Here is a 14292-nt window from a genome sequence, read left to right on the forward strand (position 1 = left end):
GCAGGCATAATGAAAATGCACTCAACTCTTTAGTCATGGGCAAACTAACCCGGCAAACAAAAGCTCTTTTGTGAAATCATATTTTTATTTACAGCAAATGTACCCGCCAATAAATTCTATTGTTTTTATATTAGATTTAGTGGGTCTTACCGTCTGGCTAAAGGGCACATCACTATGACTGTTGCTCATATTTTGGATTAGTATTTGGAACAAATCTATCAAATGTTTGTTTGTTCGCAAGGCTTATAAACCTTTACACTGTTTTTTTTTCTTCAGAACTTTCAAATAAGACTTTGAAAAGCCAAAATTGAAAATTTACAATGAAAAAAATTAGCTTTTCTAGCTATAGTTATATGAATTTAAATAAATTACTAAAATAACGTTGAATTTTTGTAGGTTTTACTGTCTTTGTGGGGACATCTGAGCCTTACAAACTGTGAAACCAGTAACACACACTAAAAAAAGCCACTTTAAATGGAAAGATTTATCTTTAACCTTTGTACTCACACATTGAAGAGGTTGAGTCCAATACGGTAAAGGCGTTTGCGTGCGATATCCGTCGACAGCGTTCCGCAGGGTGTGTCCTGGCAGTGTGGGCGGGGCAGAGACAGAATCATCGTCTCGCACGCTGATGTCGAGGTGCTGCTGCTACTGACGGGCTCTGAGCTGTTTTCCGCCGTCTCGGGTGCAATCTGATTGGTCTGTTTCCTCTCCAGGCCCGCCCCTGCTGTCGGTGCTGCATCCGATCCGGTTGGCTGTTGGTTCTCTTTCTCTTCCTCGCTGGGTGGCGGAGGTGGAAACTCAGGCATCTCCGTGGCTGACGATGTTGACTGGCCTGCGATCTTTCCCCCCGTTTGGGCTTCAGAGCCGGTCTCCTTGGATATGCCGTTACCAAGGGAAACTGACTCCAGCATGGAGGAGGAGGAGAGGCGAAAGTTGTGATTATCAATTTGAACAGTCACATCCCTGAAAGCCATCATGAGTTTACTGGCGCTGCGTGGTAGGTTCTCCCCACAGCTGCCCGGTGGGGCCTCCTGTAGGGTATTGGGGTCCATCAGGAGCCCCTCGGGATGGGATCCAGAGGGAGGGGCCGCAGAGGACTTCTCTCCTTCCCCGTCTCGAATAGAACTCCAGCCGCTCAAAGCCTCGTCAATAGACCGTGCTAATGTCTGAACCTGCCAGGGAGAATGGAATAGAATAGAATAGAATAGAATGGAATGGAATGGAATGGAATGGAATGGAATGGAATAGTATAGAATGGAATGGAATGGAATAGAAATTTGAATAAAATAGAACAGAATACAACATTTGAATTTAATGAAGTAGAACTGAAAATAATAGAACCTAATACAACAGAATAGAAAAACATTTGAATTGAAGACAACGAAATACAATAGAATAGAATGGAACGGAATACAATAGAACGGAATACAACAAAACAAAGGACAGAGGACAAAGAACAAATGCAATAGAATCAAACAATAAAATAGTATGAATAGAACAGAATAGTAACTACAGTAAATAGGCTGAACTGATTGCACAGAATTCATGCTGTATCATCATGTGTGTTAATAGTGTAACTGTACCTGTTCGGTGAAAGTGTCCTCCAGGTGTGTGAGTGTGGTTGTTGTGGCCACCGGCAGTGACGTGGAGTGTGTGAGCGGGATGCCCATGAGTGAACATCCTTCCATCAGCGCCCGTTCAGCAGAGAAACTTTCCCTCTGCACCCGGACCCTGCGCACTGACATACGCCGCGGGATCCCACTCTCCAGAACTGAGTTACGGATCTTCTGGAAGTTCTTGCTGAGCTGGTACTGGCGAAACGCCATCTGAATCTTACAGGCCGCACGCCGGGAAATCAAAGGACCACCGTACTTTTGCTCCAGTTCCTCTATCTACGGACAGACAGATAGATAGATAGATAGATAGATGGATAAACAGATATATAGATAGACAGACCGATAGATAGATAGATAGATAGATAGATAGATAGATAGATAGATAGATAGATAGATAGATAGATAGATAGATAGATAGATAGATAGATAGATAGATATAGACAGACAGACAGATAGATAGACAGACAGTCAGTTTCACATGCACAGATGCCTGTCCGTTGGGGCTTACCTGTTTTTGTTTGAGATCAGGAGAGAGCTCATATTCTGGAGGATGTGAGCAGGGCTGCACGTCAGGCTGACCGTGTTTTTTCTCATCTTTCTGTTCCTCTCCTGCAGCAGGAATCGAGCTGAGGATTCGAATGACACAAGTGAGAAGTGGCTGACCCAGATTTGCTGTCTTTTAATCTAGACTGATCAGAACCCAGTGCGCATTCAGGACTAATTAACTCTGCTTAATTACTACATGCAGGGTTTCACGGGTTTCAAATTCAACGCAGTCTTCGTGGGAAATGAGGTAATCAAGTGAAGGTTTTAGATCATCTTTTAATTATCAGAAACTGTACATTGAACACAATAGCAAAATTTGAATTGCAATAAAATAAAATTCAGTTTTGTGTTTTAAACTATTCAGTGAATACATTTTATTTGATTTAAATTGTATATTTAAAACATTATATCACAAAGTGTATAAAACACTGCTTCTGCAACAAAACAAAAATTTAACAATGCATAGGTTTCATATAAATCCCCAAAACCAAAGACTGAATCAAACCCAATCTCAAAGGTTAACAGCACTCTCTCTATCTTACGTAAGCCCATACATGACAAAGCCATTTTCCTCTCATGTTGAGCTCATGAAAATCATCTCTGAGTGGAAAGCGGATGTTTAAATCATGAGAGATGTCACAAAGTATGTTTCTTCTGCTTAACAACACAGCTCAACCCCATTTCCATTTTCTCTGGGTTCTCTCTCTCAGTGTAGACACGGGTTTACAACACACACACAAGCACACTAGACCGCATTCACTGTCAGCACATTAGCTGCTACCCTGGAGTAAAGGCCACTTAAGCTCTGTAAGCACTCATACACGAGGGGCAGAGAGCAGGGTTTCCATCTTTCATGCACCGAGTGCTGTTTGCCTCTGAGGAACGAGAACAAATGCAGCAGAACCTTAAACGAGAGTGAGAACAGACACCAATCCACATGGTCGGTACAGATCATTAAGTTTCTACACGATTGATCTGAGGACCCAATCTGAAATGTGATATCACTCCTTATGTGAGAGAACGTTGCGAAGTGATCAAACTCGAAGTGAGTTTGATGTCATTTCCTGTGATATGACTCAAATAAATATGCTTTCTCTTTCAAGCTGTTTAAAAAACAGATTGAGCATGACTACAAGTTTCAACATCAAGCAGAAACCCAGGCTGTCGATTCCTGCAAATAAGAGGTGAGAAGCTAATGCATGCTTATGTTTTCCCTTTTTTTCCCATTCTCTCTTTAGTAATCATTTGGGGAAAAATAAAGATCTGCTCTCTCCGGTTCATCAATCTGCAAACTTCATTACTGGTGCTTGCTCAGGCTTAGGGTTAGTGATTTAAACAAACTTCTAACTCTAAGCATAAAGATTTAGTTTACCACTGAACCTGGACCATTTGTGCTACGGGCAAAAATGATATCGCCAAGTCGCGTCCCAAAAACTACATAGAAACATGCTAAAAAAAACGTGGCAAAGTGCCAACAAGTTTTGAACACCCAAGCATGTTTCCTCAACACTGTAATTCATGTAATTTCTTGTAAAAAGGCTAATGTAAAAACAATGCTTAAAGGGATACTTCACTTCTGGGAAGATGAATGTGTATTTAAAAAAGGTCATTTAAGTAGAAGAAATGTGGAGAAATTTTTGAATTTGGAGCTTTCTAGACTGAGAAAAGCCAGAAAATGTATTTTTGGCTTATGTGGATGAAAGACAACAACTCCCAGAATGCACTTGCTTCGCTGCCTTAGTAGGCCACGCCTACCGGTTAGAGAGCACAGTTGAAAACAACAAGGCTAGCCTAAGTAAGTGATGAGTTTGCCAGGGATTTAGAGACCCAAAATGTCCGGGATTCTCTGCTTTTGCGTTCTACAGTCGCCATTCATCATGTTTACTGTGGCGAGCAGGACGAGGCTGACGGCCGCGGGAGAACGGCGCGAGGCCGGTGGCGTCATTACTGAGACGCGCCGGGTCTCGCATCTCTCACGGAGGAGCGGGAATTTTCTTAGCAATGTTAAAACGCACATCAACCGATCACTTGTTTAGCGTTCATGTAAACACTACAGTCAGATTCAACGATCGGAATTAATTCAGTTAGATTGAAACGAGAGGTGTGCATGTAAGTTAAACAATGAATGGCGACCACAGAACGCAAAAGCCGAATCCCGGACATTTTTAACAGTCTCGCCCGCCGGACAAGTCCGGGAAAAAGATGGTAACCCCTACTTACTCAGCTTTCTCCTATTATTCAGCTTTCTCCACAGAACAAGAGCATGCTAGCTTAGCTTCCAAAGAAAGACGGCTAATACTGTGTACATTCTGTGAGTGAGATCCCACCTCCTATGGGCGGGCTGAAAACATGCGGATCATCTGAGGATTTTTTCCAGACAAAAAATACATAAATCTCTCCTCTCAGGGGGATATGAGGGGGGAAAGCATGGTAATTCGAAAATATTACAGGTTTTCTACTAATACAAAGCTTAATGCTAAATCCTGAAGTAACCCTTTAACTATAGGCTATGATACCTTATTATATACACACACACTGAGAGAAAAACGGAATAATGTCCTTTGATAAAAGTTTCAACCCTGAAACACAAAACAATGGAACAGGCCTACAGTATGTAATTCAAAATACTGGTAAAACAGAAAAAACAATACGAAAAATTGCTTCATATTAACACTGGCACATTTGGCATGTTTTTATGACTTTTCTTTCTTAGAGTGCTGTGAAAAATTGTAAATGGTTTAACATGACATTATATATACAGTGTGTGTGTGTGTATTGTACTGTAAAATACTGTCAAATGTATGTTTTTTTTAAAAAGTAAAAAATATGAAATACCATAATTTACAGTGGAAAACAGAAAGGAAATACAAACAGTAATATTTTCTAAAAGTCCCTACGTGACATCACATATAATTATATTTTTTTGTGTTCTGTGTTGTTTTGTTACATTTCCGGTTATTTAGTTAATGTGTTTAATGCATTATTTTGGTGTTGTGTGTTACCCTGATGTTTTTTTGTTTTCCTATATATGAATATTGGTCATGTTTTATGGACAGGCTACTTATAAAGAACCTGATTCATTATGTGGCTTTCTAATAAACCTCCTGTATTATTGCGGTAATTATCAGTACATTTGAAAGGTAAAAGCATTTGAAGTAGATTGATATATTAACATCATATCACTTAATGAAATATACAATTATAAGAAATAAATTATACAGGCAGAATTTTTTACGGTGAATTTATGGCTACCACATCAGACAGTTTTTTTTTCCTGGAAAGTTAAAAGTAAATTTTTACACTTTAATACAAGAAACGTCTCGGTTACGTATGTAACCCTCGTTCCCTGAGTAGGGAACGGAGACGTTACGTCGGATGACGACGAATGGGGTTTCGTTTAGAAAGCCTATCACCTTTGAGTATATAAAACGAGCCAATGGCAATGAAATGCCATGGGTCTGCGGAATTTGCATAGCGTATCTCCGCCCCACGCAGGGGGTATATAAGGAAGTACGCCGGCAACATGCAGATATGTCTTCGCTGAGGAGCCGAGACTGAACTCAGGCGTTCCCAGCGGTACAGCGGACGTGGCAGGGGGACGTGGCAGGGAGACGTAACGTCTCCGCTCCCTACTCAGGGAACGAGGGTTACATACGTAACCGAGACGTTCCCTTTCGTGGTCACTCCGAGTTACGTCGGATGACGACGAATGGGGTCCCCAGTCTAATCACGCCACCTCGGCTGTCTTCCAGTGCCCTGCGTAAGTCTGAGCTCCCTGTCGTGAGACTAGCACGGACGAAGGAGTCCTACTTAACACAGGAATACCAAGGTACACTGGGAAGCATATCTCAGAGGAAATATGCAATTATGCCCAGCCCGAAGGGGGGGGGACTTGGAAAACACATATGACCCAGAGGGCTGCATATGGAGTAACACTGGGGTGTCCAGCCGCAGGTGGAATATTTCAACCCCAGGGGTGGCAAGGTGGCTTGCCGAGGGAAAGACACATGCTCAGAGAGGCTTACAGTGGAAATACACATGTGGGGGTCGCCCAGAGGGGGAACCATGCACATGGAGGCACCTAGCCAAGCGCGAAAGCTGCCGGTGGCATAACTCTGGCGTTGACGTCGACAGTGCTGGAGGAGACTCAGGGCTTATTAGGCTCACCTGAGGAAATATCGCACGTATCCCGTCCGTGGAGAGGAATGGCGAGCAAGCGAAGACACCTGAGCAGAATCTAGTACCGGCTCGTTGAAGCGAGTACATGAGAAGAAACTGGCTCCACTCGGAGATTATATAATCTCGCGAATGTGTTAGGTGTCGCCCAGCCTGCAGCTCTACAGATGTCTGTTAGCGCGGCGCCATGCGCTAGAGCCCAAGAGGATGCCACACTCCGAGTGGAGTGGGCCGTCACACCAAGGGGGCATGGTCGACCTTGCTGCTGGTATGCCAAAGCAATGGCGTCCACTATCCAGTGAGACAACCTTTGCTTGGAGAGAGCCTTTCCCTTCAGCTTCCCACCATAACAGACAAAGAGCTGGTCTGAGGTCCTAAAACACCGCGTTCTATCTACGTAAGCACGAAGGGCGCGTACTGGACAGAGCAGTGCCAAGGCTGGGTCTGCCTCCTCCAAAGGCAGCGCTTGCAGGTTCACCACCTGGTCTCGAAAAGGTGTGGTGGGAACCTTGGGCACATATCCAGGCCGGGGTCTCAGGATCACGTGAGAGTTAGCCGGCCCGAATTCCAGGCACGCTTCGTCAACCGAAAATGCCTGCAGGTCCCCTACCCTCTTGATGGAGGCCAATGCAACCAGGAGCGCTGTCTTCATAGACAGGAACTTAAGCTCCACTGATTGCAGAGGCTCAAAGGGAGCACTCTGCAGGGCAGTTAAAACCACTGAGAGGTCCCAAGAGGGTACGAGGGGAGGACGAGGAGGATTCAGTCTCCTTGCTCCCCTCAGGAACCTGATGATCAGGTTGTGCTTTCCCAGAGACTTACCATCAACTGCGTCGTGATGTGCGGCAATGGCGGCAACATACACTTGCAGGGTGGAGGGAGACAGCCTTCGCTCCAACCCTTCTTGCAGGAAGGAAAGCACGACACTGATCGGGCATTTCGTGGGTTCTTGATGTTTAGAAGAACACCAGTTGACGAAGAAGTTCCACTTCAACACATAGGCATGTCTCGTGGACGATGCTCTAGCGGAAGTGATGGTAGCCACCACCGCTGGTGGTAGGGTACTCAAACCTGCCTCGTCCCGTCCAGGAGCCACACGTGGAGGTTCCAAAAATCGGGACGAGGGTGCCATAAGGTGCCCCGTCTCTGAGAAAGCAGGTCCTTCCTCAGAGGGATTGTCCAGGGAGGTGCTGTCGCGAGGAGTACTAGTTCTGAGAACCAGGTCCGGTTGTGCCAATACGGGGCAACCAAAATGACCTGCTCCTCGTCCTCCCTGATCTTGCGCAAGGTCTGCGCAAGGAGGCTCACTGGGGGAAACGCATACTTGCGTAGGCCCTGCGGCCAGCTGTTCACCAGTGCATCCGTGCCGAGCGTGCCCTTGGTCAGGGAATAATACAGGTCGCAGTGGGACGAGTCGTGGGAGGCAAACAGGTCTACCTGTGCGTCCCCGAACTGATCCCAAATCAGCTGGACCGACTGGGGATGGAGTCTCCATTCTCCAGCGAGAGGGCGAAGCCGAGACAGCTCGTCGGCCGCCTGGTTCAGGTCTCCCGGGATATAAATGGCTCGAAGCGACCTCAGATGCTTCTGACTCCATATAAGGAGGTGGCGAGCGAGTTGCGACATACGGCGGGAGCGTAGACCACCTTGATGGTTGATGTACGCTACTGTCGCGGTATTGTCTGAACGGACTAATACGTGCTGACCCCTGAGCAACGCACGGAAGCGGTGCAGGGCCAGACGTACAGCCAGCAACTCGAGGCAATTGACATTGCACATGGCGCCCCAGCCCGTGGTGTAGGCATCTGTTGATACAACAACATGCCGGGAAACTCGTTCTAAGGGCACTCCGGCCCGTAGAAAACTGAGGTTCGTCCACGGGGTGAAGGTCTGACGGCAGGCTGGAGTCACTGGGACTTGGAGCGTGCCGTGTTGCCATGCCCACCTCAGGACTCGATAGCGAAGCCAAAGCTGAAGCGGTCTCATATGAAGCAACCCGAGCGGCGTTACTTCGGCTGCGGATGCCATATGCCCCAGGAGCCTCTGAAATAGTTTCAGTGGAACCGCACTCTTGTCGTCGAATTGGCGAAGACAAGTCAGCAGTGACTGCGCGCGCTCGCTCGTAAGCTGCGCGCACATGGCGACCGAGTCGATCTCCATACCGAGAAAAGAGATCCTCTGCACGGGGCAGAGTTTGCTCTTCTCCCAGTTGACCCGAAGGCCCAGACGAGCTAGGTGCCGGAGCACAAGGTCCCTGTGTTCGCAAACCTGGTCTCGGGAGTGAGCTAGGATTAGCCAGTCGTCGAGATAGTTCAGGATGCGAACCCCGTGTTCCCGAAGGGGAACAAGGGCTGCCTCTGCCTTCGCCAGTATGGTGTCGACCTCCGCTCTCATGACAGGGGCATTGCCACCGACCATAGTGAAGCGGACTCCCCTGAAGCGGGGGAGGAGACCGCGCGAACTGAATCGCGTAGCCGAGCCTGATGGTTCTCGCGACCCAGCGGAACAGTCTGGGAAGCTCTAGCCAGGCCTCCAGAAACTGCGCCAGTGGGGTCATTCGAACCACAGATGTACCGTCGGTGGTGCAGCGAGGCGGAATGACCGGCCCAGGCGAAGGAGGCAAAGCGGCCCTGTGCGGGGGCACGGTCATGGTAGACCTGCAAGATGGCCATGGCATGCAAAGAGGCGGCTGCCTGTCCCGCCGCTCTGTAAGACTTCGCCACCAAGGTAGACGAAAATCTACAGGCTTTGGATGGGTGCTTAGGGACACCACAAGAGGAAGCGCTTGCCGGACACAGCTGCATCGCGACAGAACATTCCACCGGGGGAACCCCAGTGTACCCACAAGCAGCGGCCTTATCGAGGGGAGGAAAGGCGGAGAAGGTCGACGAACGATCACGGGAAGACAATGGTGCCTTCCAGGAACGCGTGACCTCCTCATGCACATCCGGGAAGAAAGGTATTGGGGCGGGACGCCGACGTGAATCGGCGGCCGCACCCAAAAACCAATCGTCCAGCCGCGAGCGCACTGGGTCGGGTGGCGGGGACCACTCGAGTCCAATGGCCGCGGCTGCCCGGGAAAGCATGGCCGTCATCTCGGGATCAGACTCGGGCAATGCTAGCACACCCGAAGGTGGCAGCACAGCCGAATCCTCACTTCCCAGGACTCCTGCCCACCTTGTGATGCAGCGATTGACATTGCATCCTCCTCTGGAGCGCCAAACGAGATTCGAGGGGCCTCCGTAGAGGGACCGGAGAGGGAGTTTGAACACTCGAAGGTACCGGCGCTGGAGAGGGGGGTGTGGACCGTGGACGAGTCGGCGGTTTGTTCCACACCGTCACCCTGGCCACCAGCCGAAGTACAGCCTCTCGGGGAGACCGTAGATCGGGGTGTGGATGAGGGGACTCTCGCTCGATTGAGCTCATTGAGTCTCGACCGAAGCGCGGAGATGGTCATGTTCCCACAGTGAGAACATGAGTCATCCACAAACGCTGCCTTAGCGTGATCAATGCCCAAACACACCAAGCAGCGATTGTACCCATCAGAAGAAGACACATTGCGACCGCAACCAGAAGTGCACGGGCGAGGCATTTTTAAAAAGACGTGCCACGTGCAAGCTCTTTTGTGAGAGGAAAAACTCTGCGGATGTTGAAGCGACCAGGGAGAAACACACTATCTGTCAGATCACTGACCAGATCAGCAGGGTAATGTGCACTCGCTGGAGATCGCCGTCACACCAACACCGGAGAGTTCGCTCGTCTCGAAGATGAAGAGTTGTAGAAAACTCAGGATTTAGGCTTCTAGTGGAGTGAAGAATGTCTCTCGGCTCCGAAGCGAAAAACATATCTCCATGTTGCCGGTGTACTTCCTTATATACCCCCTGCGTGGGGCGGAGATACGCTATGCAAATTCCGCAGACCCATGGCATTTCATTGCCATTGGCTCGTTTTATATACTCGAAGGTGATAGGCTTTCTAAGCGAAACCCCATTCGTCGTCATCCGACGTAACTCGGAGTGACCACGAAAGGGAACAAAATGCACTTTGATTATGTGCTTATCTTGGTTTCGACCATTATTGGAACAAAATGTAAATATATTTTCTACAGGAGTAAAGCTGCTCTTATGTTCAAACATTGGAAAAAAATATTCAGAGTTTTCTGTAATTTCTGCCTTATCAGTTTGCTTAAAAAAAAAAAGGTGATAATTTCTACAAACTTGGACACAAAAGTATAGGTTTTCTATGAAGGTAAAAGAGTAGCAAAACTCGAGAGCACGTAGATGTGAATTTGAGAACTTGTACAATAAATATACGTACTTGTACGTGAACATTTACACTCACAGCTCCAATGTGAAAACCTGTAAAACAAAAATCTTAAGTTGAATGCTGAAATTTGCACTCGCAGACAATAGTCACAAACCTGTATTCTGAATTTGAAGCTGCAGACAAGTAGTCACAAATGTGTAAAATGACATTCTCAGAAATACAATGACAGACACAAACTTGTAATATATATTTGCATTTAATCTTACATTCACATTCGCAGTGCAACCACAATTAGGCAATTGCAACTTCTCAAATCTGTCACTGTAATTTCAAATTTCATGCCTTGACTTTTGATACTCTTTTCGCAATATATCATGGCGATATACTATATTAGGTGCAAAACTTGTGCACTTGAACTCAGTGACGGTGAGAGAGAAAGGGGGGCGGGAGCGGGGGTGTTCGAAGGAGCCGTTTTATTGGTTGGCGCCTAGCCAATGAAATTGGACTTCTATTGTACGCGATGATGTCACGAAACCCGCGTCCTCTGGGACGCTCTGAAACGCCAATGGCTTAATGACTGGCTTTACTGAAATAAATGATATTATCAGAGCCCGTCTACGTCTGCCTTATTAGACATTCTCTGATATTATCAAACTCAGTAAACACCAATGCATACTACAGCAAAGCAGATGAGCACAGAATATCGCCATGATATATCGCGAAAAGAGTATCAAAAGTCAAGGCATGAAATTAGAAATTGCAGTGACAGATTTGAGAAGTTGCAATTGCCTAATTGAGGTTGCACTGCGAATGTGAATGTAAGATTAAATGCAAATATATATTACAAGTTTGTGTCTGTCATTGTATTTCGGAGAATGTCATTTTACACATTTGTGACTACTTGTCTGCAGCTTTAAATTCAGAATACAGGTTTGTGACTAATCAAAAAGGAAAAAGGAACTCCAAGGCACTCTCAATTGCAAAAGTTAAAAAGCCTTTATTATTATGGCTTGGTCACATTAACCTTCTAAAAAACTCCAACGCGTTTCGGCTACATGCCTTCTTCTGGGAGTTAAACAGATCTCAAACAAACAAAGTTTCTTATGAACTAACAGTCCACCAATCAGAAGTCTCCATCTGTCAACTGTGGTGCTAAGGTTAATTGTTAGTACACACAAGAGACAGCAGATGTCATCATTTCCACTTCTTACCAAATCAATTAAGTACACACAAAAACTGACTTCATGAAAGGAACATACCAGTACCCAACACGGTGACCCATACAAGTTAAAATACAAGCATAGTATACAAATTTCAAACCACCATAGGACAACAGAACATCAAAGATATACACTAAGGTCAAGTTCCTCATTCAAGCCTGGATATTTAGTAGCCTGCAGGCGATATATCCAGAAAGCTTCCCGTTGATTCAGCTGCCTTTGCCTATTGCCTTTTCTTAAGGACAAAGGGATGTGGTCAATCCCACAGACCTGTAAGGTGGATTGGTCACTATTGTGATGTTCCATATAGTGTCTTGCCATGGGATAGTTGGTGTTACCTGTGCGAATTGCGTATTTGTGTTCAGCCAGTCTGTCCAATAAACGCCGCTTGGTTCTTCCTACATAAAAGACTTCACACATAGAACATTCCAATCTATAAATGACAAAGGTAGTTTGGCAGTTTATAAAATGGTTAATAGTGAATTCCTTTTGAGAACCAACATCATGAAAAATTTTGGTTTGTCTTACATTAGCACAATGGTTGCAGTGCTGGCATTTGTAAGAACCTATGGGCCTAGGGCCTAACCATGTTTGTTTTACTTCTGGTTTAAGATAACTGTGAACCAGTCTATCTTGTAGGGTGGGACATCTTCTAAAACTAATGAGAGGTGGTTCAGGAAAGACCTGACTTAATACCTCATCACTTTCAATAATTCCCCAGTTTTTTTGTATGATTTGCCTTATCTGTTCAGCCTCTGTACTGTATGTAGTGACAAAAACAGACCTCTCTTTTGTTAGTTTCAGTGTATTCCTTTGTAGTAATGATGCCCTATCTACATGTTTGGCTCTGGTGTAAGCTTTTTGGAGAGTAGAGCTTCGATATCCCCTTTCCTTAAATCGTGACATCATCTCTAGTGATTTACTTTCAAAAACATGATCTTGGTCACAGATCCTCTTCACTCTCTGAAACTGCCCATATGGGACATTCTCTTTAAGCCAATTTGGGTGGAAACTCTTGGCATGTAAAATTGTGTTTCTGTCTGTCGGTTTTCTATACACTGATGTATGCAAGGTTCCTTGGTTATCTTTTGAAATTGTCAAATCAAGAAAATTAATACACACTTTGCTATATTCTAAAGACAACTTGATGTTTGGATTAATGCTATTCAGATAACCATGAAATTCAATCAACTCTGTTTCCGAGCCAGACCAAAAGACATATATCATCAATATAGCGCCCCCACCAGATAATAAACTTGTGAAACACATTATTTTCTTGGTTCAAAACAAAATCCTCCTCCCATTTGCCCAGGTACAAACCTGCATAGGAAGGGCTGTAACATGCCCCCATAGCACAACCTTTTGTCTGTTTAAAGATCTTATCCTGGAAGACAAAAATGTTATTAGTCAAAGTCCATTCTGTTAGTGACAGCAAAAAATCAGTGGGTGGCATTTCATGTTCAGGACGGCCACTCAAGAAATGTCTCAGTGCAGGTTTGTGACTATTGTCTGCGAGTGCAAATTTCAGCATTCAACTTTAGATTTTTATTTGACAGGTTTTCACATTAGAGCTGTGAGTGTAAATGTTCACGTACAAGTACGAATATTTATTGTACAAGTTCTCAAATTCACATCTACATGCTCTCGAGTTTTTCTACTCTTTTACCTTTATATTTTCTGTTGTTGATTATGTTCACAGTTATTATGTAGCCTACTGTTTTATTAAGAATAGCTATTAAAACTTGGTTTTGTTGGCAGCATAAAATATGCAGTCAACAAAGCTCAGATGGTTTGAAGTTCCCAAAATAGTGCAGAGCTGCCACATTCACACATGCACATCACACACACACACACACACACACGCACAGCCTCTCTCTCCACCTGAATGACGGTGCTTATCCATGCCGAGAGTTTTCCAGTCTATCAGACAAAGGACGGACCAGGGTTAAGCTACACCTGCAGCACACACTAACTCTCTTTCTCGCACACACATACATTCCGTTGGCTTGAATCCCATTACCCAGAATGCCTCAGGCCAATAGATCAGGGACCGCAAACAGAAAACCACTACCATTTAAAAGATGGAATACTTAACCAATGCAGACAGCTACGGTAAACAAGTATATTCACGCTCTCCTTACTGCTTACTTCTTACTGTTGTTCATATTGCACATTTTGCTTGATATGTAGAAAGTGTAACTCTTCCGATTGGCTTGTTACAGAAGGTGTCATCCTCACCTGGAGCAGGTTTTGGGATCTCCCTCTGGGGCCTCTGGTGCTGGACAGCAGAACTGGTGCAAGACGGTCTGACTCCTGAAAATGTTCAAATCCACATTATGGCAATTAATACTATTATTTACATGTCATTTCATTTGTCTTCCTCAAGCACTCAAGTGTGATGGTACTGAACTAGTTTTGCTTCAGAATCCAGATTATTGGGCCTTAAAGGAGTAGTTCACTTTAAA

The 14292-nt window shown here is 45.4% G+C and overlaps 1 protein-coding gene across 1 annotated transcript in view; it reads right to left on the reverse strand.

Annotated features, from left to right (window-relative positions):
- The window catches only part of iqsec3b (IQ motif and Sec7 domain ArfGEF 3b), a gene marked incomplete at both ends in the record, with an annotated part of 28211 nt that overhangs the window by 11079 nt on the left and 2840 nt on the right, over positions 1-14292 (reverse strand). Inside the window, 4 exons of the mRNA XM_081372072.1 lie at positions 508-1175; positions 1587-1895; positions 2128-2245; positions 14066-14140. Of these exons, the coding sequence (XP_081228198.1) occupies positions 508-1175; positions 1587-1895; positions 2128-2245; positions 14066-14140 (1170 nt within the window). The remainder of the gene's footprint in view (positions 1-507; positions 1176-1586; positions 1896-2127; positions 2246-14065; positions 14141-14292) is intronic.

This window comes from Scardinius erythrophthalmus, assembly GCF_964197995.2.
Source record: "Scardinius erythrophthalmus genome assembly, chromosome: 8".
NCBI lineage: Eukaryota > Metazoa > Chordata > Actinopteri > Cypriniformes > Leuciscidae > Scardinius > Scardinius erythrophthalmus.